A 27,706-nucleotide genomic window follows, 5' to 3' on the forward strand; every position below is an offset into this window, starting at 1 on the left:
TTGAAACGATCAGGGTGTGGTCCTTATGGGGAAACATTTCTGGTTCCTGTGATGAACAAAAAAATGCAAAGGGAGCCAGGCTGTGTCCAGGGGATCCTGCAAGGACCCATTTTATCGACTCAGTCACTACCCACTTTCATTAGTGCATCTTCGGACCTAGTCACGTCCTTGCCTTGTTTGAGCCCCTTGGCTGATCCACACTGCTGGGCCTCAACTCCTCATGGGTCATTTGAGCTCCCCCACACTGTGTGGGGCTGACCCCCTGCTAGTCCTCTGCTTCCCCTGCATCCTATGCTCAGCCCACTGCTCCACCTGGCTTTCTCCAAAGGACACCTGCTCCGGGGAACCAAGCCCTCCCTCCCTCCCACTCGCTCTATAAGCAAACCAAAACGCAAACAGCTTCTCCCCAAAATGCTGTGTTCCTAGAATGGAAATAGGTATGTATTGAGAGACTTTTCTCAACGATAACAGGTGGTGTTTATGACGTGCTCGCTGTGTGCTGTGTCTGGTCGTGAGAATCCACCCTCACGGCAGGTGTTGTCTTTACAGTAAACGTTCCTCTCTCCCTGAGGACAGATAGGAAAGCTGAGACGCCCTTGTAAAGGTTCCAGAACGTGTGCACTTTCCCTGCCGCAAGTCACTTCTCAGCAAGAAATCTGGGAGGCCGCCGGTCATTCGATCAGGCTGCGGGGGGGGGGGGGGGGGGACTGAGTGTAGGAGCACAGTCAGTGGAATGTTGCCTCAACATGGGCTCTGGTGCTTCTGCTTGAGGGGCATACAGGGCTGAGGCCTGGGGCCGGCCTCGCCCACCACCAGGGTCCCCCTGCTGTCCCGACCCTTCACTCACACTGAGAGAGCAATAACACAGATTAATTCTGGTTCTATTTCAGGCACAGGATAAATCAATATCTCCAAAATGGGATGTGTCAGCACTGAGTGGGAAGCGATGTGTTCTGTGGCCTGTCAGAGCACGTGACAAAGAGTGCAGAAGTGACCCTTTCGAGGGAGCAGACAGGGTCCAGCACATTTTTATTAGAAAGAGCCTAGGCTAATGGACCGTGCAGCTTTTACAAAGTTAACCCTTCTTGGATTTGCAAAGAGTGTGTTTTTGTGGTTGGACAATCGCGAATGAAAAAGAAACGCTGTCTTTCCGTGTCCCCAGCCACTCTGTGGAATGACAGATTCCAACGGAGGAGAATCGATTTTAAAAACCTGTCTCCTGGCAGAAAATTGAGATTTCCAGAGGCTGGAAGGAAAAGTAAATCACTCCCGTATTATTAAACCATTTTTTATTGTGAAATGTAACACACATGGATAAATGGATAACATAAAACTTTCAGATTAATAACTGATTCTTCAAAATGTGTCTCTGTAATCCTCAGCAGGATCAGGACAGAGCATGGCCAGATCCCAGAGGCCCCCTCACACCTTCTCCCACTTCCACCACCCTCCTCCCTCACAGGAGGCATCTCCTGGCTTATCTGGAAATGAGGTCCTTGCGTTTACGTACGTGGGATCATGTCGCGTGTGCTCTTGCATCAGCTTTCTTTTGGTCAACTTGTGAGACTCATCTGTGTCGCTGTGTGTGTCAGTGGCTCGTTCTCCCTCATTGGTCTGTAGCTTTCCATTGTATAAAGACACCACATTTATCCGTTCTCCTGTTGACGGACATTTGTGTGGCTTCTTGTTTTAGACTATTACACATTCTGCTGACATGAACTTTCCTGTAGATGCTGTTTGATACGCGTGTGCACACGTTTCTCTTGGTTGTACACCAAGGAGTGGAATCGTTGGGTTAAGAGTATGTGTAGTTTCAGTCCCTATCCTCTATAGTTACTGATATAGCCACCAAATTGGTTAGCATTTCAAATTTATGGATCAATTTGGTGAGGATTAACTAACGTCTTTACAGTATCAGGTCTTCCAATACAGAAACAGGATATGTCTCTACGTTTATTGAGGTCTTATTTAATTTTTCTTAGTATTGTTTTATAGTTTCTACCCTCGGGTATAATGTTTGCTATATATTTTTTTCAGATTAAGGAAGTTTCCTTCCATTTCTATTTTGCTAAGAGTGTTTCTTATACATGGAAATTAAATTTTGTAAAATGCTCTTTTCTTCATCTATCCAGGTAATCATCATGATGTTTTTCTGCGCTGTTCTGTTAATGTGGCAAATTGCCTTGACTTGGGTAATCCCCTTAAGTGAATACAAATTTAGAACCTTGACTTCTTTCTGGTGAGTTAAACCTTTTAGCATTATGAAGGGAAGCCCTTTATCTCCAGTCATGTTTTCTTTCTTAAAGACTCTCTTATCTGCTATTATTGTAGCCAAAGGTGACCCTGTGTTTACTAGGTGCTGGTTATATCCTCATTCATTCATTCATTCATTCATTCGTTGTTTGAAAACACATTTACCTGAGGGCATGCTGGCTGAGATCATGGGTGCTGGAGCCTGACTGGCCAGGGCCCCATATGTAAACTCATGCAGTTTATTTAACCTCTCTTTTACGTGCACAGATGAAGCCTCAGTTTCCTCATCCGTAAATTTCTTTCATCAGTTTTAGGAAATTTCTCAGCCACTGTTGTATCAAATATTGCTTCTGCCTAGACTCTCCCTTCTCTCTTTCAGGGACTCCAATTAAACAGATTGGACCTCCTCATTGTATTTTTTATGCCTTTATCCTCTCCTCCATGTTGTCCATCCGTCAGTCCCTCCTAACTTTGTTCTGGATTTTCTTCTGATCCATCTTCCAGCACACTAATTCTCTCTTCAGCTGCCTCTAAACTGCACTTAAACCTGTTCATTGAGTTCATAATATTGGGCAGTATTTTTCAATTCCAGAAGTTCTAGTTGATTCTTTTTGAACTAAGTGGTGTTACTTTTTATAGTTTCCAGCTCTTTGCTTTAAGGTTTCAGAGGGGCTTTTAATTTCATGGCTAGAGTAAACATCAGTACTTTAAAGTCCGTGTTGTGTGATTTCATGCTATGGACTACCTGTGGGTTTGTTTTTGATTTCTGTGGTTTGTGTAGATCTTAGGTCATGTTATCTTGTCTCTTCATGTACCTGTTGAGTTTTTACTGTATGCGTTCTTCCAAATTTGTACATTTATTTGTAGAAATACTTTCAGGCATGCAGTAATGTTCTCCTCCAAAGAGGATTTTCCTTTGCTTCTGCCATCGACTGGGCCTCTAATGATGCAGGATCACCTTAATCCAAGGTCAGGACTTGACATGTCCTGGGCCACCCACATGTGTCAACTCCAGGTTGCATTCTGTTTAAACCAATCTGAGCTGGTTTCCTTCGGTTTCACTCATGTTTTGCTAGTGCAGCTTTTCGGGTTCCAACCTAAGCATGGAGTGATTTACCAGGCCCCACCCCATGGTGGGCCATGAATTCCACGTTCTGTCACTTTGACTGCTGGAGGCTGTCAGAAGTCCATCCAGCTGTGCAGCCATCTCTGGATTGACCTACACCCTCTGGGCAAACACAGCCCCAAAGCTAGGATACCTCTCTGATTGTCTTCTCCCAGACCTTGGCCCATACACTCTTCACCACCTTGTTAGCTCTTTAGGATTTTTGTGATGATTTAATAAGCATTTTGTCCAACTTTTTTTTCATTCTTCCTCAGTGGGAGGATTGGTCCAAATTACGTGATCAGCCATTACCAATTGGATCTCTAAATCTTTTAAAAGGATGTGGGTCCTTTATGCACCTGTCATGACCGCTTAATTCTGAACAAAGTCCAGCTTGGCTGTGAGCTTCTTAACGTGTGACGTTCATTGGGTTTAGTTAACACTGATTTGAGTTAAATTTAACTTATATTCATTGAGCACGCCAAGTGTGACCTAGGTACACCATACTAGGTGCTGAGAATATGTGCATTTTTCTTTCAAAGCACCAATTACCCTTGCAGCGTACTGGTTAAAAGCATGAGTCCATTAGTCCAACGGTCAGGACTCACCCTCTGCAAACCATGTCCAGTCACTTACCTTCTCTGGGTGTCAGTTTCCTCATCTGTAAAATGATGGTGATTATAATAGAACATATCCTTGGACTGTTACAAAGGTTGAGTGAGATTATATAAGAAAAGTGTTTATGATACTTTCTGGCACATGGTAAGAATTCATAATTATTAACAATCATAATGCTATTACCAAATATTATTTGCCGGGTACCCTGCTAGGCCCTGAAGATGCTAAGGTAGTAGGATAAGACCTTGTTCTTAAGAAACCTCACGGTGTAGTCCATGAGGACAGTCAAACAGCCAGTGACCACAAAGGGTGGCAAGTGCTGGGAGGGGCGCAGCAAAGGAGGGGCCCCAAGACCACCCCCAGGTGAGATGACTCCCTAGGAGCACTCGCTGGACTCAGTGGGCCGTCCTCCCCGTGGCTAAGGTTCATCACAGAGAAAGGATGCGAAGCAGAATCCGCAAAGGGACAAGGCACAGGGGGTGAAATCTGGAGGAAACCAGGCTTCCAGAGTCCTCTCCCAGGGGAGTCGCCCAGGACATGCTTAATTCCTCCCCTGCAAAGAGTTGTGACAACTCGTGTGAAGTGCTGTCCATCAGGGAAGCTCTCCCAGGGTTAAGAGTCCAGGGTTTTTATTGGGGGTCAGTCACACGGGCACCCTCTGCCTGGCATGTACCAAGATCCCAGACTGGCAGCAGGAAAGCAGGTGTTCAGTGTAAACTGCATTGCACCTAATTGGACCCTGTGGCCAGGTGGCCTTCCTGGAAGAGGAGACCTTGAATTGAGTGTTGGAGTTTGTGTGGGGGCTCCTGGGTAGAGAAGGGGGCCTGGGCATTCTGCATCACATCAGTGCACGTTGCATTCAGGGACTGCAATCTGGTGCCTGGTCTGGGAAGATGGGAGACGCGGGTGCAGATCTGAGGATGACGCAGCCTCTGCTCTTGGAGAGCTGTGGTCCAGGAGGGATGACAGATAAACTGTAGTTTCGATGCCCTGATGGGGCCGACCAGAGAGCTGTGGGAGCCCAGGGCGGAAATGCCCGTGTGAGTGTGAGCAGCCCAGGGAAGGCTTCCCAGAGAAGGGATTGTTTGGCAGGAGTTTTGCAGGGTGAAGAGGAGTCCGTTTCAGGTGTGAACGTGCCTGGAGGTGGAACGAAGGGGAGTGGCTTGAAAAGGCATCTGCATAATGATGCGTGCAACCAGATGCCATTTATGTGAATTGGCACACACACCAAAGGCCACGTTTATGGACATAATGAGTAGCGAAAGTATAGAAATCTAAACTCGAGAAAGAGATGCTGAATTCATGGGGATGGCTGTCTCTGAGGAGGCTGGAGGGAAGGGAAAAGATTTGCAGGGAGAACATAAAGGATTCCAAGTTAACCTGTAAGGTTTACTTTTTTCAATCTGAAAAAAAAAAATGATCTGAGCGGTGGATTCACAGGTGCTTAATATACTATCATCTATGGTTTTTCATTTTTCACAATTCAAAGAAATACATCTTTAGAAGAAGACTGGAGTTGGGGAGGCGGAAGGAAGGAAAGAGAATGGTGAGAAACGAGGCAGGACCTCCGGGAAGCCCTGCTTGTAGCTGATTGTGACGGGAAGAGAGACCTTCCAAGTGATGTGAGCCCGAATTGTGATAAGATCTGTGGTTTATGCAGATAACTTGCCTAAGTGTGGAGGGTAGAGGGAAGCAGAGACCACCGATGGGTTGTGAAAATAATCTAGATGATGATTTAGAGGTGCCAGAAATTGGGTCAGCAGGGCGGGTCCCGGTGAGAGGGCTAGAGGGCATTGGGTATTTCCCAGGACTCCGTGTGCGTGTGTGTGTGTGATTTGAGAGTTCCCTGGATCTCCTCTGTCTTGCGGGAAGCCCAGGGCCTGGCCAGGGTGAGAACATGACTTGTGACTCCATCGTATGGCTCTTGGCCTCAGGAGCTGTACCGCAGCACCATGGAAACGTTCCAGAAGTTCATGGACGTCCTGTTCCTTCAGACGCTCCCAGCCACGACCGGCCTCTCCCGGGCGGAGTGTGACTACTTGAGGCAGGAGGTCCAGGCGAATGCCGCCCAGCAGCTGGGCAGGTCGGATCGCTTCCGGAAACAGCAGTGGAAACTCTTCCAAGATCTCCTGGAGCAAGAAAAGCAGGTGCGGGGGTTTCATAAGATGGGGTCTCGAGTCTGCCTTTTTGAAACTTGTGAAGAAGAATGAGCGATTTTGTTCCTTGAGCCTCCCCGAGTGCCTATGCTAGACGCTCTTCCAGGATTCCCGTTGCTGAACTTCCGCACCAGTGCTCCAGGGCGGGTGGGAGGAGAGAGCAGAGTCCTCCTCTCCCAGGGCGGGAAGGCAGGAGGTAGTGCCTTCAGCCGATCGTCAAGACCAGCGAAGCCTGTCCTTTAGAAGGATGGAAATAAACCACGGAAGGCGATTCTCAGGGGAATAGAGTCGGTTGGGAGGGGTGGCGCACACAGACTCCTGCTTTTCAGTGAAAGTCTATTTCATTATTAAAACCATGTGTATACACGGTAGATAGAACAATGGCCCCCAGAGATGTCCACATCCTAATGCCCAGCACCTGTGAAGATGCCGCCTAACGTGGCACGAGGGTCTTTGCAGGTGTGGTTAGATTAAGGCTCTCGAGAGGTGGAGATGACTCTGGATTATCCGGCTGGGTCCAACGTAATCACAAATGTCCTTAGAAGAAGGCAGGAGGAGGGTCAGCGTCAGAAAAGGAGATCTGATGACATAGCAGAAGCCGGAGTGATGTGTCCATGAGCCCAGGGATGAAGGAAGCCTCTAGAAGCTGGGAAAGGCGAGGAACAGACTCCCCCCAGAACCTCTAGAAAGGAGCCCGGCCCCCTGACAGCTCGACTGTAGCCTGGTGAGACCATGTGGGACTTCTGCCTCCAGGAGTGTGGGAGAACAGGTTTGTGTTGTTTAAACAGCAGCCCTAGGGAACTATTATACATTAATTTTGTTTTTTAAGAAATAGAAACTGTTAAATGAAGGAGGGATTTCCGAATGTGACAGACACTAAAATGCCGCATTTCCTTTCTCTCTTGCTTTCCTGCACGCTGGAGGCTGTAAAACTAACGTGTTGAGTATCCCGGGATCTGGCAGAGGTCAGTGGCACAGCTCTGGCCCATGAGAGAGGGGATGGGTCCTGCAAAGAGCTGCCCTCTCCTAAAGCAAAGGCCACGCGTTGCTGGGAGAAATCCCCTCCAGTGTTCCATTATTCCTGCCCAGAACACGCACAGGAGGCCTGGAGGCGCCGCAGCCTCAGAGGCAGAGTAACTTAGAGGCAGGATGCAGGAGAACGGAGGCTGATGTGCTCAGGATGGGGGCGCAGAGAGGTGGACTGCTCCCATCGCTGGTGGCACATTTGAGCCACTGTCCTAGTCCTGGTGTGCCCACCACCAGGTGCTTGTTATCAGAAGCACTCCTTTTTCTTTATGTTGCGCGTTCAATTAGGTACAAAAGAGCACCCGACTGATGCATCAAAGGGAGTGTTCCAAAGGAACTAGTAATCATAGCTGTGCAAAGCGCCAAGTAAATAAAGGAAAGCATTGTGCAAACACACGGCCATTCACAGCTGTGGGCGGACACAGGCCTAGCTTCCTGCCCGTCCTGAGTTATTAGATGTCCTTCTAATTAGTTTCTGTCAGCTGCATCGCGTTGTCCTTGAAGCTTGTCATCGGTAACGTGTCTGGCTCCTTTACTTGGCTGTAAGTTCCTGGGGGGCAGCAGCCCTGATTTCCATGTTTACATTCCCTTCCTCAAAGCCCAGTGGCTGTGATATGGCAAATGTTTGGGAAAACTTCGCTGCGTTTCCTGCCACAATAATGCAGCTTTGGAAATTATCACAGGATCACCTCAATCCCTATTCTTCCAAGGGATCTAACAGAAGCTGAATTCAAATCCTAGGCCCCAGACCACTTACTCGGCCGTCTCTGGGGAGGAAGGGGGACCCTGGGCCTCAGTAGTTTGGAAAGCTCCCCCGGGTGAGTCTAATGCACCTCTGATGTCGGCTCCCAAAATGAGGGTGGGGCCTTTCAGAGACAGCTGTGGTTTGCAGACAGGCCCCTCACCTTGGAAGCGGAACGCCTGCGTTTGAGCCAGAGCAAGCCCTCATAGACGGGGTGACTTTAGCCACTTAGTGAACTTCCACAGCTCCGATTTTGCACAACTTGCTAAATGTCTCAAAACCCCAGCTTCTGTGTGAAGAAATAGGGATCAAAATACCCAACAGAGTTGCTGTGAGATCATACAAGTTAAGACCTTTGCACAGTGTCCGATCATTGGATAATACTGACCTTGGAAAAGTCTGGAATTTCATTTCTGATAAATTATTAGATAAATACCTACGATTTGTCTAAAGCTCTCTGGTTATGAGTCTTAAGTTATTTTAGGCAAATATCAGACTGTGCATAGCTGGCTTTTATCTTTGATTTATTTATTTTGTGAGTCTGTGCACGCATGTGAATTTTCCTTGGCGGAATAGTTAATGACCTCATCAACTGATTAAATAATTATGACCCAAGACCATTTTCTCAAGGTGTATATGTCATAATTAATTTACTGGTTGATTGTTTAATTGCCTTAAATTACTCCAAGATATTTAGAGATCCATGTGCCCTCCTACTTTCCATATTTCCCCGTTGGTGATAAAAATGGGACATGAACTTTCTGTGGTTCAGGTGAATATTTGTCACGAGAAGAGAAACCCTAAGAAAACTATTCATGGACAATCAGACACGCACCCAGGCTAAGAAGTGCATTTCCATGTTTTCTACGCAAAGGGCCTTGTGACCTTCGTCTCCTGTTACTCAGGGAAGTTGTGAAAGATTATGGGATCTGTCACTTGCACAGTTGGGACAGGTGGCAGCGTGGGGCTTCTGAGAGTGTGATCCATTCTAATGCAGGTCTGGGCTTCTCCCCAGTGCACTTGTGTTAGACACAAAGATGCCTAACGTCTCCCCAAAGATGTCCCCGTCCTGATCCCCTAAGCCCGTGACTGTGTTACCTTGCATGGCAAAAGGGCCTTTGCAAATGTGATTCAGTTAAGGATCTAGAGATGGGGAGATTATTCTGTTTTATCCAGGTGGGCCAATGTAATTAGAGGGTCCTCCTAAGTGAAAGAGATTCAGGAGTCAGTGTCAGAGTGATACAGTGTGAGAAGGACTCAGCCGGCCGTTGCTGGCTTTGAAGCTGGAGGAGGGGCCATGAGCAAAGGAATGCAGGTGACCTCTAGAAGCTGGAAAAGGCCAGGAAAGGGATTTTGCCTTAGAGCTTCCAGAAGGAGTGCAGGCTTGCTGGCACCTTGATTTTAGCCCTTTGACTTCCGTTTTGGACTTCCGACCCGCAGAACTGTAAACTTCTAAGTTTGTGTTGTTTCAAGCCACCTCTACTCCTAGCACCTTGGTCAAAGCCGCCACACCTGTTGTCTGGACCACTGCGGCAGCCGGCCCCCTGGCCTCCCGGAGCCGCCCTGGCCCCTTGTGGTCTCTTCTCAACCCCAGCCAGACATACTTTTAAAACACACTATATGCCACTCATTTTTAAGATGCAAATTTTAAAAACATTTTAACATCCCTGAAATTGAGATGCATTTTAATTTAGTTGGCAGTGATTTTTCTCTCGTAGCGATACCTAAAATAATTGTGCATCTTATGATCACTAGCGCATTAGACGTGATAGAAGACACTGCGTCACGTTGTGTCACCTCTCTGCTCAAAACCCCCAGTGACTCCTCATTTCACACGGCGTGGAAGCCAGCGTCCTCCCCATGCCCTACAAGGCCCTGCGTGTCAGGACCTGTCCACTCTCTGACCTCTCCCCCGGCTGGCTCCGCTCCAGCCTTCGTGGGCTCCTTGGCTTGCTCTCGCTCACTGGGCACGCTCCCACCTCACTCGTCCTGCTCAGGTCTTCGCTCCCACGTCACCTTCACAAGGAGGCCTGACCTACGCTTCTCACAAGAGGGGTCAGAGACTGACTTTAACGAGAAGTTCTGGGTAACACAATGTAGTTTAGTGAGATTGAGTGTAAGTGTTAGGAGTCACAAGGCCGGGGAAACTGAGCTCTGGGCTGCCCACTTACACCCGGGCCTCGGCGTTTCATCCAGATTCCGCATGCAGCGTGCGCCGTCGCCAGACTGCTGGGGACAGATGAGGAAAAGTGAAGGACTCCCCCAAACCATCAAATCCTCGGTTGTCACGCGGGCTGGCTGAGCCAGGTGCGTGTTCTCCTGGTGAGACGAGACAGTCAGGGAGGAGCCAGAAAATGTGTGAGCTGTGGAGACAGGCCTAGGTTTGGGTCCCCGCTCCGCTTTATTTGTTATTTATTAGTTGTGTGGCCTTGGAACTCACAGGATTCTCACAGATAAAGCCACATTGAAGGTAAGCTAAATTCGAAATTATGAAACATAAGGAACAAGCCACTGTGAGTGAGAGCAAGCACATCCAGCAAGTACTGAGTTTAGACCACAGCAAGCACCAGAAATCCAGATGGACTGTTAGAAAGCACTTATAAAGGAAGTATGTTTAAAACAACGAAAAGCGTAACAGAAGGAATTAATAGCCATAAAAACAAGACACGATGAAAAACAATGACAGATGAAAAACCGTATACTTTTATGATTGAAAATTATAGTCATGGAAACAGAAATTTAATGGACGAGTTAAACAGCAGATTAAATATGGCTGAAGAAACAGTGTGAACTAGAAGATAAATGTGAGAAAGTGGTCCAGGATCCAGCGCGAGAGCTAAAGAGAGTAAAAAATGAAGAAGTTAAGAGACATGCAGAACAGAATGAGAAGTCCCATGGGAACTTTCTCACAGTCTTATAGGAGTTCTAGAAGAAAGCAATGGAGAGAGTGAAGGAGAGGCAATGCACAAAGCGACTATGGGTACAAGATCTTCAGAATTGGTAACAGACGTGAGTCCTAAGGTAAAGGAAATGTTGATTCTCTTTAGGTTCCGGGGGGTCAGGAATGTGTGTTAAAAATTTAAAACCACGGAAAGAATAGAAATAGAATATGTACCTCTCAAAGCTGTAGAGGAGAAGAAAGGGAAAAAAAGAAATAAAAAAATAATATTGACCACAGGAGCATTGATGGTTCGCACAATGAGCAGTTTGGAAAATAGGCTAGAACCACAGTGGTAGAGGGCGCTATCAGGCAGGTGGGGAGAAGGTCGGAATCGTGTTTCTCCTTCTGTCCCAGAGGGAAGAAGAATTAAGTTTATACTTACGAGGTAAGTATGCGACTTAGAAATGAAGAGCTACCACTTGAAAAAAAAAAGAATCGTCCCTCACACCCAGGAGCCAGCCTGGGCGTTCTCCTGTTGAGCCAGGACACAGAGCGTCAACATCGGCAAGGCCACTCTGTGACCACGAAGGACAGACACAAAAGTGAGGCCACTGTGCCTGAACACGGATAACACACGGACACTGTCTCGTGAATCTGATCAACGTGTATAAGAGCCAAATGGAGACGTTTATAAAATGTTATTATTGAAGACATAGAGTAAGACTTGAGAGAAATGCCGTGTTCTTGCATGGGAAATCCAAATTTGGAAAAAAGGTTATTCTCTCCAAATTAATCAGTTTGATTCAATCAAATTACAAGAAAATCCGAAAAAGCTATTTTCCCAAACTTGATAAACCGATCCTGAAATGCATAGGAAAGGAAGAGCAACCAGGAATAGCTGAGCCGGTTTCCGACCAGCGGATGTGGGAGGGCCAGCCTGGCCCTTGTGGAGTCAACAAATGACAGCCGTCACAGCGGACTGGGGTTGGTGAGACATGAACACAGACCCTCAGCACGGAAGAGGGAGCCTGGAGAGACGTGCGTTTATATGGGGACAGGGTGGCATGGCAGGCCAGTCAGAAAAGCATCAACTATCTAATAAAGCGTGCTCGGGCAATTAGTACTTATTTGTCCAGAGAAAATTAGGCCCCTTCCTCATGCCACAGAAAATGAAAATGAAATGCTTTAAGATGCAAATGTAAGTGGAAAAACTTTTAAATCCTTAGAAGGAAATGTAAGAGAAAATTTAATGAAATTAGGGGAGAAAAGGATTTTTTTAAACAAGAAACGAGGCACATTCCAACCGAGCGGTAATGGATCAAATGAACCTGAGCTGACCGTCATCCCTCTGTCCTGGGTTTTAGGTGTGGATGGAGGAGCACGCTCTGTCCGCTGTGCTGCAGACACACCTGCGGGACGACCACCAGACAATCCTCCACCAAGTCCTGGGCCGACTTGGTGGCCTCAGTGAAGAGTGAGTACAGTTTTCCGAAGGGTCGGGGCCTTGTGTCCTGTGTGATGCTCCACACCAACCTCAGTGTCCTCATCTGTAAATTGGACACATTAACTGCCCCCTGCCTCTTACAGTATGGTCTTTTTTTTTTTTAAGGTATGCTTTTTTCTTTCTTTTTTTTTTTTGGTGAGGAAGATTGGCTCTGAGCTAACCTCTGTTGCCAATCTTCCTCTTTTTGTTTTTTCCTCCACAAAGCCCCAGTATGTAGTTGTACACCCCTCTAGTTCTGTGTGGGATGCTGCCTCAGCATGGCTTGGTGAGCAGTGCATAGGTCCGCACCCACAATCTGAACTGGCGAACCCTGGGCCACCGAAGCAGAGTGCATGAACTTAATCACTACACCACTGGGCTGGCCCCTACAGTGTGGTTTTGAGACCAACCAAATTGTCAATATAAACGTGGAGTAGGGTGATAGCAGAGTGCATGGATAAAGGCTTGGAGTCAGAATTGATCTGGGCAAATGACTTAACGTTTCTTAGCCTCCATTTCCTCGTCTATAAAATGCGGCCAGTTCTACATCATAGCGTTGTCTGTCATAGGAACTTTTTTAACGACTTTTTTGAGGTATAATTTACATACATTAAGTGTACAACTCAATGATTTTTAGCAAATTTACAGAGTTCTGCCCTTATCACCACGATCCAAATTTAGAACATTTCCATCATGCCCCAAACACCCCTTGCGCCCATTTTCAGTCCCTCCTCATTTATTAATAAATTTTTATGTTCTTTTTTAATATTTTTGCTATAAGTATGGTATGGTTTTTTTCCAACTTGCTGAAAAATATTTCCTTTTGCTTATTTCATATGAGAAAAGTTGTTTCGATAGAACTATGTTTGTGGTTGCCCAGCCATTTCCAGGAAACTAATTTGCATATACGTCAAGAAGCAGGTGGTGCAGGGGGAGCCCCGGGAGAAGGAGATGGGAGCGTAAGCAGACCAGAGCAGGGCAGACCTGTGAGCTGTGCTGAGGACAATAGTGAGCCATTGCAGGGTTTGTTAGCCTGAAAACCTGCTTCTTTTAATTGCACTAATATTTAGTCCATTTATGTTTAACGTAAACCCTAATGCTGATATATTCTGGTTTTAAATCTATCATCTCACTATTTGTTTTGTGTTTACCCCACCTGCTCTATGTTCCTCTTTTCTCTCCTGTCTTGCCTTCTTTTGGATTAAGTGTCTTTTTCTTATTCCATTTTCTCTCTCTTTTGGCTTGTTAGTTATATATTCTGTTGCTATACTTTTACTGGTTCAGAGGTTTTGAATTACATCCTTGACTTGTCAAAATCTAATATACGTTAGTATATTTCCTCTTCCTGGACAGTGCGAACACCTTGCATGCCTCAGCTCCGTTTATTCCTCCCTCAGATTGTGCTTTTCTCATTGTATAGCTTACTTCTCTCTCTATTTTCAACCCTATGAGACAGTACTGTTTTATGTAGTCAGTATTCATGAAGATTTACTCACACGTGTACCCTTTCTGTGGCTCTTGAGTCCTTCCTGCACCTTCAGGCTTCCATCTGGGATGATTTTCCATCGCCTGAGGTTTTCTTCATTTCAGATCAGGTGGGGACAAATTCTCTTAGGTTTTGTCTGTCTGAAAATGTCTGTCTCATCTTCATTTTTAGGGAATATTTTCATTGACTGTGGAATCCTAGTTTGGTCGTTACTTTTAAAGATAGTCTGTCATCTTCTGATTTCAGTTGTTTCTGCCCTCTTTTGTTCTTTGGGTTGTATCCGTTTATTACAAGATTCCTCATCACATGTGTGGTTTTTGTGTGTATATTTTGTCTGTTTGTTTTATAAATCTGTTGTTCTTGAATCTGTAATTTGCTATCTTCCATCAGTTTTTAGAAATTCTCAGCCATTGTTTTTTTAAAGATTCCTCCTGCCTGTTCTTTCCCTGTTCTTTCTGGGGCCCCATTACACATTTATTAGGACTATTTGCCTAATCCCATGTGTCTCTTACATGCTATTTTGTATTTTTCGTTCTTTTGTTCTCTGTGGTTTGGTCTAGATACTTATTTTGAGCTATCTTCAGTTCACGCCCTCTTCAGCTGTGTCTTCTCTGCTGTACCTGCATCTACTTGGTTCTTCATGTCAGCTACTGTCTTCAGTTCTAGAATTTCCATTTGATTCTTTTCATGGTTTTCAGTTACCTGCTGAAATTCTTCATCTTATCATTTAATTTCTTAAAGATATTCATAACTATTTTAGAGTTCATGCCTGGTTATTCTACTGTCTTGTGGGTATGTTTCTATTGTCTGTTTTTTCTCTTTATTTTTCATCAATTCCTGTCTGTTTGCAAGTCTGGTTATTGTTGCTCAATGCTGGACTCTGTGATTGCAGGTCGTAGAGATGATTTAAGACCTTGAATGATGTGGTCTTCCCCAGAGAGGAGTTGTCTTGAATGATGTGGTCTTCCCCAGAGAGGAGTTATCTTACTTCTGGCAGGCACTTCAGGTGGAGGTAGACCAGCTGCTCCGTGTGTGAATTCAGCCAATCAAAAATGAGGCCTTTGTGAAGGAGGGTTGCTTACTCAGGATGAGGGCCCCCAGCTGACAGCCTGGGTGCTTCCCAGGCCTCTCCTCCCTGTGGGCTGACTGCCAACACTCTGCTCAGCTTTTCAGCCTGCAGCAAATACCTCAACTTATACGAGCAAATGCTGGGCCTCTCTCGTAGACAGAGGGTTTTTTACTCGAGTCACTGAGATAAGAACTCAAAAATAGCTCCCAATGTCAGTTTTGGATGTGTTAAGTTTGAAGTTATGTAAGAAATTCAAGTGGCTATGTACCAAAGGCAGCTGCATGTGTGCATCTGAAACTCGAGGCAGGATATGATGAAGCTAAAAAAGATTAATAAAGAACAGACGGCTGGGGCCAGCCCGGTGGCCTAGTGGTTAAGTTCAGTGCGCTCCACTTCAGCAGCCTGGGTTTGGTTCCCAGGCACGGACCTACACCACTCGTCTGTCAGTGGCCATGCTGTGGCGGTGCCCCACGTACAAAAAGAGGAAGATTGGCAGCAGACATTAGCTTGGGGCAAATTTTCCTCAGCAAAAAAAAAAGAACAGATGGCTGAATACAACCGTGGTGAGCACCCATGTCTAAGAGGACAGGTAGCAGAGGATGGGAAAATTTCAACCTACCTCCTCTGGAAAGGTTCCCTGTGGGGTGTGACTGTCTGGAGTGTTTCTTGGTAGCTCAGAGTATTAGTCAGGGTTCTCCAGAGAAACAGAACCAACAGGATGTGTGTGTGTCTCTATATAAATAGAGAGAGAGACTGAGAGGTCCCGAGATCTGTAGCTGGCAGGCTGGAGACCCAGGAGAGGCCTTGTGTAGTTCCAGCCTGAAGTCTGAAGGCCTGAGAACCAAGAGCCAGTGGTGTAAGCTCCAGGCCAAAAGCCAGCAGGCTTGAGACCCAGGAAGAGCCAGTGTTTCAGTCTGAGTCTAAAGGCAGGAAAAGAAGTGATGTCCCCGCTCAAGGCAGTCAGGCAGAAGGAGTTCTCTCTTACTCGCGGGAAGGCCTTACTCTCATCTCTTGAGGCCGTCAACTGATTGGATGAGGCCCACCCACATTAGGAAGGGCGCTCTGCTTTACTCAGCCCACAGATTTAAATGTTGATCTCATCCGGAAACACCGGGAAGAATGTTTGTCAGATGTTCAGGTGCCCCGTGGCCCCATCAAGGTAACACAGAAAATTAACCGTCACACTCAGTGAAGCCCAAAGCGTTGACTCCCAGCCTCCCGCCCTCTCTCCCCAAAGGTCCACGCGGTGCATCCTGCAGGAGCACGAGCTGCTCCTGCGCTCGGCCCTCCGGAGGCTGGCTCTCCGTGGCAGCGCGGTCGCCGCCCTGACGCGGATGAGGCTGGCCGGGAAGAAGAGCCTTCTGCAGGAGCTGCGTGAGCAGCACGCCCTGGAGCGGGGCTCCTCCCAGTGTCTGGACGAGCACCAGTGGCAGCTGCTCCGGGCCCTGGTGAGATCCGCACATCGGTCCCGGCCCGGCCCAGATGGGCAGTGCCGCCTTCCCGGGTTCCAGGCTCGGCCCTGTTTGCCAAAACCCAAATCCCGCCACCCCTGGGTTGGGGTTGGGTGGGGACCACGGCGGGCACCACTGTGCCAGAAGCTCTCGTGTGCGCTGTCCTGAGAATGACACTAAAAATGCGTATGAAATCAGCGTTCAGAGAGGGACAGCCGGCGTGTGGGGTGAGGAGGAAGGGGCTCCGAAGTGGGTTTTAAGGTGTTGACAGTTGAAAGACAGAATTTGTAAATGGCAGACCTGGGGTTGAAATGCAAGCAGGCTGACTCCGGGTCTCCCCTGGCCGCTGAGCAACAGGGGCAGCTGATGTGTTTTGACCCATTAGTGAGGGACGAGCTCCCAGTCTCTTTCGCTCTGCCCAGGAGAGCTCGGCGGGAAGCAGGCAGGACTTCCTGCCCCATCTCTGACCCCCTCACTTCCTCCCCCCACTCTTACTCCTACAAGGAAAGCCAAACCCCAGGGCCCCAAATGCCCTGCCTTGGCTTCATGATGTCCCAGACTACTGTCAGACTCAGATCAGGCTTTGAAACCCAGCTCTGCTGTGTGACTTTTACAAAGTTACTTAACATCTCTGAGCCTCTGTTTCCTCATCATTCCTAGTGTTCAGGCATCATGTTGTCCTGGCAGAATGAGGAAGTCCTTGTGTATGTGAGAGGCCACAGATGGCACTGGGCACACAGTCAGTGCTCAATAAGTGCTTGGGGGAGTCTGCAGCACATGCACAGGCTCATCCATCGTGTGTTGGTTTTTGCAAGCCCAGAGGCCACCACTTTCTGCCCCTTCTGCATCCCTTCCCCAGCCTTCCTGGGGCCCTGGCCAGGGCTGACCACATCCTGGGCCTGGGCCTGGGCCTGGGCCTGGGCAGAGCTTCTGTGCATGGCAGCAGCGTGCGCTCTGTCCTCTCCAGGAGGCGCGCGTCCAGGAGGAGGCCAGCAGGCTGGAGGAGGAGGCACAGCTCACGCGGCTGCAGCTCCAGCAGCAGCTCCTGGCCGAGGCCCGGGAGGCCGGGCAGCTCCTGCAGCAGCACACGGAGCGGGCCCTCGGGCAGGCGCTGCTGGGGTATGCACGGAACGCGGCCACCAGGAGCCGGGCCAGGGCCAGGGACGACTTCAAGGTGCGTGCCATCCCGTCCCGGGGACCCGAGGGCAGGGGGGACGAGTTAGGGGGGTGGGCAGGGGCGGAGGGCGGGGTTGCATAGAGCAGCAGCCTAGGGCACCCTTTCTGGGAGTTTCTCTCCCTGCACAGATTCCCGGGCCTCTCCAAGCCTCCTGGGCAGCGGCAGGTGCAGGATTCGAACCCACAGCCCTCGCCCAGAGAGGAGGGGCCCTTCCCTGCACCTGGCCACTCTGCAGGGACGCGAGGCTCTGTGGAGTTGACCCTGTTGGCTGAGCCGAGCAGCTGGACTCAGTCTGACCTGAGCAGGTGGCGGTTTCCTCCTGCTGTTCACGGCGGGGATGAACCAAGGGCATAAAGATCACGACCATTAGCTGCCATCCAAGTCTGCGTGAGCACTTTGGCCACCTCACCCCGCCTGGTTCTCCCATGGTCCTGGCACCATTGGGATAATCTTCCTTCTCATCATTCAGGCGGGAAACCGAGGCTCACGGCCTGTCTGACGCCCCAGCTTCGGCGAGCAGCAGAGCTGGGACTGGAGCCCGTCTTGCCCACGTGGTTGGTGCTCGCTCTGTGGCCTCAGCTGCCCCCCTCGAACCCTAAGGGAAGACGAGACCCCTGCCTGTTGCAGACCACTGCAGAGGGGGCATCCGGGGCGCCACACGGCAGAGGGGCTGCCGACCAAGAGCAGACGCCGGCTGCACGGAGGTGCCGGGCACCGACGCCTTCCATGGTTAATTCCACTTAGAGAAAGCCACTCTGTGCTCCATGGAGCAGAGGGACGGCACCCACGCTTCTGCGACAGCCGGCCTCGCTCCAGATGTCTCACATCTGCGGCACGGCATCTAGACGTCACGGCCGCGCCCGGCCTGTGATTCAGGGAAGGTTGCCTCTTTCCCTTTAAATTCTGACTCTTACCTGACCACTGCTCGTTGCATGAAAATGGAGTGAAGTATACACACGGAGTATTGTGTCCCCAGCTTCCCCGGGGACTCCGAGTCAGGAGTAGACAGTGTGTGCGCCCACACGCCTCCAGGAGAGAAGATGCGCTCAGTTTCTGGAACAGTGTTCTTTTCTTTGACCTCAGTTCACAAGGCTGCCTGGCCGCGGGCCCTGTGGCAGGTCGGGGTAGAGCGGGAACCGGGGCAGTGTTTCTGCCTTCCTGGGACTCACGATCTGACGGAGCAGAGGGCATGCGGAGAGGGGGCCGCACCGATCCCTGGGCGGTTCTGCTGATGGAGCAGAGACAGGCAGAGCCTGGAGGGGCCTCGGGAGAGGGTTGAGAAGTTGGAGACCCTCCAGCAAGGGTTTGCTGCTGGGACTGGGACACCAGCTGGAGAAACTGAGGCGGAGGAGAGAAGAGGGGCCAGGATGGAGGCCCTGGACAGGGAGGGTGGGCGGGACGCGAGGGGAGTGGACACCGCTGCCCTGGGGCCGGAGGACAGGAGGTGCAGGGGGGTTTGCTGACTTGAGGGGGACAAGGGGGACTTCCTGTCTCCTGGCTCCATGTTCTAAATGAAATTCAAAGCAGGCCGCCGGCCATCAGTGGCAGCTCCTGACAGGAAGCGCACGGCCAGAGCCTGGAGTCCTCAGATGGGTGGTGTCGAGCCCCTGTGTGGATGCAGAAGTCGGGCAGAGGGAGAGAGAAACGGCCGCAGCATGGGCGGCCCGGGGGCTTGGGCGTTCCAAGAGTGCTCTGCACACCCTCCTCCCCTCCACAGCCTCTGTCCACACCTGCAGAATCGGGGACGTTTCTCTGACGGTGCCGTGGGGATAAGTGACTAGCACAGCCCTCGGAACATAGCCAACCGCTCAACAGTCGTCTCTCAGTAATAAACGGGTGTTTCTTCCTCCCCAAAGCCTTGAGTCTGACTTCTGCCCATTATCATATGAAGTAAAGGATGGTGACTTTGCCAGTGCACAACCAACACGTCCCTGAGGATGGGGCACCTCAGCATTTCCTCTCTCTTCTGCTTTGGGGCTGAAGGTGTATCCTTGAAGAACGCATAACTGCACTTAACAGAAAGCCATACTAAAATGACTCAAATAAATAGAAGTTACCGATCCCACGTGACAAGAAATGTGAAGATAGGTGGTTCCAGGCTGGCACAGAGGCTCTGCGATGTCACCAAGGGCCAGGCCCTTTCTTTTTGAGCCACAATTCTTGGTGTTAGTTTGTTGCCTCATAGTGTCACAGTGGCCACCACCTCTCCAGACATCAGGTCTGCATTCCAGGCAGGAAGAAGGAAACAGCAAAGTCTTTCACCAGCACCAAAGTTTTGCCATAATGTTCAAAAAGGGAAGCGTCCCCCTCCCAGCAGACTTTCCCTAATATTGCATCTCACTGGCCAGAGCTGGGTCACACAGCCAGCCCTAGGCCATCCCTGACCAAGGAAAATGAGGCGATCGAGACGGGTTTAAACCAACCACACGCTCTCTGCTTGCTCCTTGCTCAGTCGAGGTTGGGAGTGGGTGGACGATGAGAACCAGAGCAGGAGCGGGTGGGGACTGCAGGGGCCTCTCCTCTGAGTCTTCTCCCCGCCCACAGAGAACGCTGATGGAGGCGGCCGAGGAGAGCGTCTACGTGACCAGCGCTGGCGTCGGCCGGCTCGTGCGGGCGTATGACCAGCATATCGGGAGGGTCGTGCAGGACCACGAGGAGAGAAGACTGCAGCAGCTGAAGACCCTGCAGGGTACGGCCCCTCCCCAGGAGCCCCGGGCCATGCGCCCAAGGTGCTCCTGGTTTGGGACAGAAGGGGATGTCAGGTTGTTCAAACTTTATTTTTGGGAATTTAATGTTCTTAATGTTGTATGTGTTTATCGCCTGCTTTGTCCCGAAAAGGCTTTCTACGGGGCCCTTGGAGAACCATGTGCACGCAGTACGATGGGCCTTTTTGAGTAGAGGGCTCAGCATAGGACGGGGACCCTGAAGGCGTGAGGGTGCTGTCAGCGTCTGGGACACAGGCCCTCAGATCCCCACTTGGTGCAACACGGTGTTGCCTCTCGGCTTCCTGGTGGCCAAAGAGATGGAAACTTCCCCAATTAAAGCTGCTGTAGCGACCAGGGCCCAGAACAGGCCAGAGGCCCACACACATTGCTGGACCCGGAGAATTTCCCCCCGGGCTCTCGTAAGAGGTCGCCCAGGTGATGGGAGGGACGGTGTCCCAAGGCCAGCGATAACATCGCGTCACAGCAGACGAAAGCCAGGGTCTTGAAGGCCTCTGCTGGTCGCGGCCGCCCTCGGTCGGGGCGTCAGGACAGGGTGGGATCCACGTTCTCTAACGGACGCTGCCTGGATTGTCCGGGATGGGAGTTGGGATGGATCCCTGGACGAGCGGAAGGGCAGCAGGGCTGGGCGCGGTCCTCCGGGAATGTCCGTGCCCTCAGTGAGCTCGAGGCCGCCTCTCTGCCCCTCGTCCTGGGGACTGAGGCCCAGGGCTGGGCTCACCCTCACACCCGCTCAGCTCTGATTACCTGCTTCCCCGACACCTCACCTCTGACGTGAGGATTTCCCAGTAAATGCGTTGAAACTACGTGACTTGATCGACCGCGTGGACTACTTTTCCTGCAGTGGGTCAACTCTGGTTTATTGAGGATTCACAGCAGGCCAGTCACGTCCCTGGGGCTCAGCCACGTCACGTCTCTCTGTCAGTGCTAGGAAGCGAGGTCCAGCAAGGTCAGTGGCCTGTCGGATATCTCACAGCTAGTTAAGTGTAGCAGCTAGTGAGTATAGCAGCTAGATAAGTGTAACCAGGTAAGCCTGCGTGTGTTCTGATCCGCAGTCCAGCGCCCCTCAGACTTCAGAGGCCCATCTTCCTCGCTCCTTGGAAGCACCCATTTCTGCACCCACATCTGGCTGACTGCACACCCACAGCTCTGCATGTCCGATCGGTTTTCCTTTCTGGTGTGGACCTTTAGCTACTTGTGGTGACCTCTTCGTGTCACATCTTTCTCAGGCACCTCCCCTCTCTCCCGATATTCGGGGGCTGAGCAGTTCGAGGGAGAGCCCGGGCTGTGATGGAATTCGTGGCTTTCGCACGCACACGAGCCCTTCCCGGGGTGGACGGCGGGGTCTGTGTAAGTGGGGCACTCTGAGAGCAGTGTGTCCTGCCGACCTTCGTGCCCCGGCACCCGCTGCACACCTGGCACCCAGTCGGTCCTTCAGACATGCACCCTGATCTTGTGTGTTACCTGGTCTAGGTGACAGGATGGAAAACTACAGGCTGCGCAAAAAGCAAGAACTCGGAGACCCTTCGTCGGGGGGCGAGATGGCAGGTGGAGCCCCTGAAACGTGCCAGGCTGTCCACCAGAGGTGAGGTCCCTGCTCCTGTCTGTGGTCCCCACATCGCGGCCCTGCACGGCTCTGTTGCTCTCTCAGCTCCTGACACTGCGCTCATTGGCTGCCTCCCCACCGGCCTGGATGCCCACGCGCCTCTGTCGGGCTCACTGCTCCCCCCAGGGCCTGAGAATAGTGCCTGACACAGGGAACGGGCAGTCGCGGTGCGGCGGTGGCTTCGTCTCCGGTTCTGAGTAGTGTTCACAGCCTCGCACGGCCCCTCCCCTCCCATCTGTCCTTTGGGTGCCCCCAGAAGCAGACGGGGAGGGGACCCCAGGAGGCACAGTGAGGGAATGGAGAAGCGAGGCACCGTGACGATGACCGGCCATGTGGTGGCCCTCAGCTCTGTAGGCCAGAGGGCCGGGCAGGCGCCGCAGGTTTCTCTGGGTCTCACATGGCGGAAATTGAGGTGTCAGTGGCCGGGCTCTTATTGGAGGCTCTGCGAAGCGTCTTTCCAGGCTTGCACAGGCTGTCGGCAGAATCCAGTTCACTGTAGAACTGAGGTCCCGTTTGGGTTTCCTCGTGACTGTCAGCCGGGGACGGTCCCGACGCCCACATGGCCCCTGCATCTCAGAACCAGCAAGGGAGCCTCAAGTCCCCCTCATCTTGGAATCTCTCCTGCCTTCCTCTTGGGCCGCATCTCTCTGACTGCAGCTGGAGGAACTTCTCTGCTTTAAGGGCTCTGGTGACTGAGACCCACTCAGATAACCCAGGAAAATCTCGGAATCTTAAAGTTGACAACGCCAGTCAGGCCTGCAGAGTCCCAACTGCCATGTAACATACGTCTTCACTGGGTCCAGGGATGAGGGCCTATGCAGGGCCCTGTGTGGCCACCACAATGGGAGAAAAGCCAGTCAGGCCTGTGATAATAAGGGGTTTCCATGGCAACACAGGCCCTGTCCCACTCTGGACCTTCTGAGTGACTGTGTCAAACTCAACTTCCAGTTATGCCAGCAAGGGGCACGGATGATAGGCGACTTGTCCACCAACCCCTGCGCCACGTTGGTTAAGAGTCTGTCCTGGAGGCATTAACTGGCCGGCCGGCCGCTGAGCTGGTGGAACACGCCCGTGACCAGAGGCAGCCCTGAGACAAGACACAGTGCTTGTAACACCAGTGGCGTGTGTGGACCCTGTGCAGGCAGCCTCCAGACAGGCTGAGGAGATGGGGGCGCAGCACCCACACGCCCCTGTGAGTGCCTACTGTTTGCCAGACCTGGGGCTGGTCACTGGGGACAGTCCCTGCCACCCAGGAGCTCACAGCCTGGAGGGAGAGACAGGCAGACGAGTGAAGAGACAGCAATAAATGGGCACAGCTGCTATGATGTGGGGCGGGGCTCTGCAGGATCCCAGGGAGGGCGCCTTGTCTCGTCCCCAGCTGGAAGCCCCTGCGGGACAAGCAGGGCCTGCAGGACGGGGAGAGCGGGCTCTGCGCTCTGCTGCAGCACAGATTCCAGCCCCTTACCTCGCTGCACAGTGTCCCCGACAGCCCCACCCTGCAAATCCTCCAATGGGCCGTTAACAGCAGTAGCAAATGCCCTGCCGTTGAGACGCAAGGCCCGGACTTGCCCTGCCTGTCACACATCCGTCCAGCTGCGGTCCTGCGGTGCTCAGCCTCGGGGAGTGTCCGTCTCACCTGGCTTTCCTGCTGAACCTGCAGATCCTGGCCCCACAGCTGGAGACTCAGACTCAGGAGCTCTGAGCAGGGGGCCCAGGAATCTGAATCTTTGACACACTCCGCCCCTCCAGGAACTCTGATGGGTGTGGTCCGGTGGCTACACTTTGACCCCAGTGACCCGAGAGGAGGGGCCTCGGCCGCCACCTGGTCCGCCCCTGCCAGGTTACTGGAAGAGGAAAGCAAAGCCTGGGGATGCAGGGCATCACCTCGCCTGGCTGCCACTCAGAGGCTCATACATGGCCGTTGACGCCCTTCCCTCCCTGCCCGTCTCCTTGAATTCATAGGTGCGGTTTTTGTTGAAAGTCAGCCAGAACTCCTGGGGACAGAGCAGTGTAGTGACAACAGATATTGATTTTAAAAGCGATCCGTGAAGAAGCCCATGAAGCAACTCAGTCAGATGGCAGATTTCAAATTGCGTCTCTGTCGAGGGGTGGGACGGCGAGAGAGCCGACCTCAGGGATCCTGGGCCGTGCCGTGGGGAACGGCCCCTTCCGTCAGCCACACACGGGCTGGATCCCTTCACCCGCGGAGCCTCAGGCTCCCCATCTGTAAGATGGGGCTGTAGGAGCACTTGCCTCACAGGTGGGTTATTATGCAGCATGCGCACTCCGAGGCCGGCGTGTGGCCAGGGCGCCGACGCCCATCATTACCGTCCATGTTGTCACTACCGAGCCCTCTGCACTGTGCACAGGGCAGTTCAAAATTGAAACGGTTCTGGAATCAGAACTCCCATAATGGACATTTTAAATACCCGTTTCTGTAGTCACATTTGAGTCCAACTGTAAGGCTTCTGTGAGCTTATGCACCCGTCTGGGTGACTCAGGCCTCCAGCCAAGCCACTCCCTCCTTCCAGAAAGGGCAGAGGATCAGCAGTCCTGAAGGGGCCCCTGCTCTGGAGCCGGGGTACCAGGCGGCTGTCCCAGCAAAGCCTCTGTCCTCTGCGGGCAGGACTGTGCAGAGCGTGGCTCCTCTCTCGGCTGCTCCCTTGTCTTGGGTCCTCGTCACTCCCCTCCTGTCTTCCAGCTGCAACCTCTGACCCTCCCATCTTGTTCTGCTCTCTGCGCTGCAGCCAGGGCATCACGTCATACATGGAGCAGCCGGTGTCTCTGTCCCACATGGACCCTTTCGGGGCCCTCCCAGGCCTTGCAGGATGAAACCCCACCCCTGACCCCAGGATACAGGCCCTTCCCTTACAGTCCGGTCACTTCTCAAGACTCACCTCCCAGCATTCCCCAGAGCTGGGCCCACGGGGGAGCCAGACTAGCTGACCTGATGGCAGTCGAGAGTGAGCAGACTGCTGATAGAGCGGGACTGAGGCTCAGGCTGCTCACGGCGGGGGGCGACTTTGATTCTGTCGTGGGCTGAATAGGGGCCCCCAAAAAATGCATCCACATCCGCATCCCTGGAACCTTTGCACGTGGCCTCACGTGGGAAAAGGGTCTTTGCAGGTGTCATCAAGGTCAAGATCTTGAGGTGAGGAGGGCGTCCTGGATGGTCCCAGTGGCCCTAAATCCAGTGGCAGGTGAGGCACGGGGAGACTTGACCACTCACAGAGAAGGTGGTGACCACAGAGGCAGAGATGGGAGAGAGGCGGCCACAACCCAGGGAACACCGGCAGCCGCCGGAAGCTGGAAGAGAGGGATGGGTTTGCCTCTTGAACCTCTGGAGGGAGCCCGGCCCCGCTGACACCTTGACTGAAGGCTTCTGGCCTCCAGAACAGCGAGAGAATAGATTTCTGCTGCTTTAAGCTCCCCAGTTTGTGGTCATTGTTAGAGCAGCCCCAGGACGCTGACACGGCCTCCTCGAGGGTGTGGGAGAGCAAACACGGCAGAGCGCTGACCTCAGCCGATCAGTCATTTGTTTGACATCTGTCCCTCCAGCTCAGACTGGATCTCCACGAGGCAGGGATTGCGAGTCTGTTGTTCACCTTGTATCTTCAAAACCCAACACAGCACGTGGCAGGCGAGGGGAACTTGAATGAATGAGTAGATGGGTGGGTGGATGGATGATGGATGATGGGGTCTTGTAGGATGAATAGGAGTTTTCCAAGTAAAGACAAAGAAGAGAGGAAAGGTATTACTGGCAGAAGAAAGAGCATGAATCAAGAGCAAGGTAGAATTTTGTGCCTTCAGGTGCACTCCATGGACAGGTACCTGTTGATGGTAAAAGTGGCTTCTGCCTTCAGGTCTAGAAAATCTGTCCCTTTCAGAAAATCAGTCATAAAAGATTGAAAAGTAGAAGGCAGAGAGCAATTATGGCAACAGGGCGGCTGGGACTGAAGGTGCCTGTTTGCTGAGGGCCGGAGGAAGCTCAGCCGAGGCAGGGAGGGCATTCAAAGCAGGAGGGGGGGTCTCTGCTCCTGAAAGGGAGGGGGCGCTCTCTCCCAGTCAGGGACCCCAATCTGCCCCGGTCTGTCCTCTGCCTCTCGGAGTCCCGGGGCTGCTGTGTTCAGATTCCTCAGACACAGCATCCCGGGAAGGAGCTTTCTCTCCTACGAGGAGGGGCTCGGGCCGTTCTGAGAGTTTAAGTCAGGAGGGACCTTCCAGAGACTGTCCCCTAACCCGGGTTAAGATTCTTTTCTCATATGAAGATGCCACTTGCTGCCCAACTGCTTTGCCGCTGTGGGTCCTCAGGGACGCCCCCACCTCTCTGAGCCTCTCCTGCCCTGACTTTTCTGCTCTCTGTCCTGCTCATGTCACCAAGCCACTCTGGGGATCAAGTGAAAAATGTGTGTTCGGGATTCCAGAAACTCCCAAGTGTCAATCAAATGGTGTCCATTTTATGATGAGTCAGCCTGCCGGGGGTGGGGGACCGAGGTCGTCCGCAGCCTGTGTGTGGCCACAGTACACTGTGCCCAGGATGGCATCCTTCTCCATGGCTCGAGGGGTTACAGGATGGACCCCCGGCTGTCGGTGACCAGTTCCCAGGACTCAGCAGGCCCTTGGGAAGGGTCTGTGCTCGGTCTCTGATTAACCTGCTGGCTAGGGCAGTGTCAACGGCCTTCATTCTTTCTGCCAGGATGTTGGCGCAGCAGAAAAAGTTCCTGGCCCAGTTCACCGTGCACCAGCGGACCCGCCTGGATGCTCAGAAGCAGAAAGCGAGAGTCATGGACCATCTGGAAGCCCAGCTGGAGTCCCAGCTACAGGTACGAGTTTCGGAAATGGGTCTTCGCAAAGCGGGCAGTGGCTTCAGGAGGAGTGGAATAACCAAAGATCACAGGTCGGCAGTGGGTCTGCTCGGGCCTCTCGGCCCCGCTGGCCTCACTGGCTGATGACATGACGCATCAGCCTGGCCGCTGGGCTGTGGGCCCTGAGGCCGGCGGGGCTGGGTGGATGCCCCGGTGTCCGCAGTGCCCTGCTCCGGGCTGGTCCCTGAGCTGTGATCAGCTCGAGCCACAGGAGAAACCAGCATCTCCTGTGCGCGATCCGCCACCACGTGGGCTCCTCAGTGTCCCTTCCCCGTGTCAGGGTGAATGTCAGTGTCATTTAAGCAGCGTTGCGGTGACTGAGGTTGGCGCTTTATATAGAACATACTGGAAGCTCAGCTCTCACGCTATAACATGGGATTTTCATCACAGAACAATTCATCCGTGTGAGATTATAAGGTGCGGCTGTAACGCGAAGCGGCTGCCTTAAAAAGTATCAGATGACGGACGGGGAAACGGAGGCTCGTGAGGTCGAGTCACTGCCCGGGTCACTCAGGCAGTCAGTCGTGGCCTCCAGGTCTGCCTGGTTCAGCTGTCGTGTGGACAGTTGAGAACGCAGACCCTGGAGTCGGGCAGACGCGGGTCAAGTCCTGCTCCCGCCGTGGCCGCCTCTGTTGCCCCGCTGAGCGCCGCTCACCGCGTGTTCTCACTGTAACGTGGGATCCGCTTGGGCCAGGGTGAGTGAGCCGGGACACTTGCCCATCCGGCAGGAGCCGGTGACGGGCTCCCTCCCTCGGCGTGCCTCTGCCCTGCTCCTGGCTGCACTGGGACGCCTCCTGGGGGATTCTCCTCTGCCACGGGGGCCGCAGCTGTCAGCTGCCCTCGCCCTCGAGTCGAGCGCGTCGGCCCACCTGCTGGAGGGGACGTCCAGCTGATCGTCTCTCCATGTTCAGGAGGCCGAGCAGAGCTTCATCTCTGAGCTGGCGGCCTTGGCCCGGGTGCCCCTCGCTGAAAGCAGACCGTTCGTCAATAAGCGTGGGCTGGCAGGTGAGTTGGAGGCTGATGCGCTGGGCTGGGAACCTGGGCTCTAGTCCACAGGTGCCACTA

General features: G+C 52.1%; 1 protein-coding gene across 7 annotated transcripts in view; it reads left to right on the top strand.

Moving 5' to 3' along the window:
- EVC (EvC ciliary complex subunit 1) overlaps window positions 1-27,706 on the top strand; it is an 87,032-nt gene that overhangs the window by 42,115 nt on the left and 17,211 nt on the right. For 5 of the 7 annotated variants that reach the window (XR_011437241.1, XR_011437238.1, XR_011437239.1 and 2 more), the window contains exons 12-19: window positions 5,911-6,123; window positions 12,146-12,255; window positions 16,057-16,267; window positions 17,238-17,444; window positions 19,992-20,136; window positions 21,644-21,755; window positions 26,473-26,599; window positions 27,553-27,646. Coding sequence is in view for 3 of the 7 variants with exons in the window: in XM_023638373.2 (XP_023494141.2) it covers window positions 5,911-6,123; window positions 12,146-12,255; window positions 16,057-16,267; window positions 17,238-17,444; window positions 19,992-20,136; window positions 21,644-21,755; window positions 26,473-26,599; window positions 27,553-27,646 (1,219 nt within the window). In the remaining 4 variants the exon portion in view is untranslated. Of the gene's footprint in view, window positions 1-5,465; window positions 5,616-5,910; window positions 6,124-12,145; window positions 12,256-16,056; window positions 16,268-17,237; window positions 17,445-19,991; window positions 20,137-21,643; window positions 21,756-26,472; window positions 26,600-27,552; window positions 27,647-27,706 lie in introns of those variants that run through there. The other 2 variants (XM_023638375.2, XM_023638376.2) reach the window with 2 other exon arrangements.

This window comes from Equus caballus, chromosome 3 (assembly GCF_041296265.1).
Source record: "Equus caballus isolate H_3958 breed thoroughbred chromosome 3, TB-T2T, whole genome shotgun sequence".
In the NCBI taxonomy this organism is placed as follows: domain Eukaryota; kingdom Metazoa; phylum Chordata; class Mammalia; order Perissodactyla; family Equidae; genus Equus; species Equus caballus.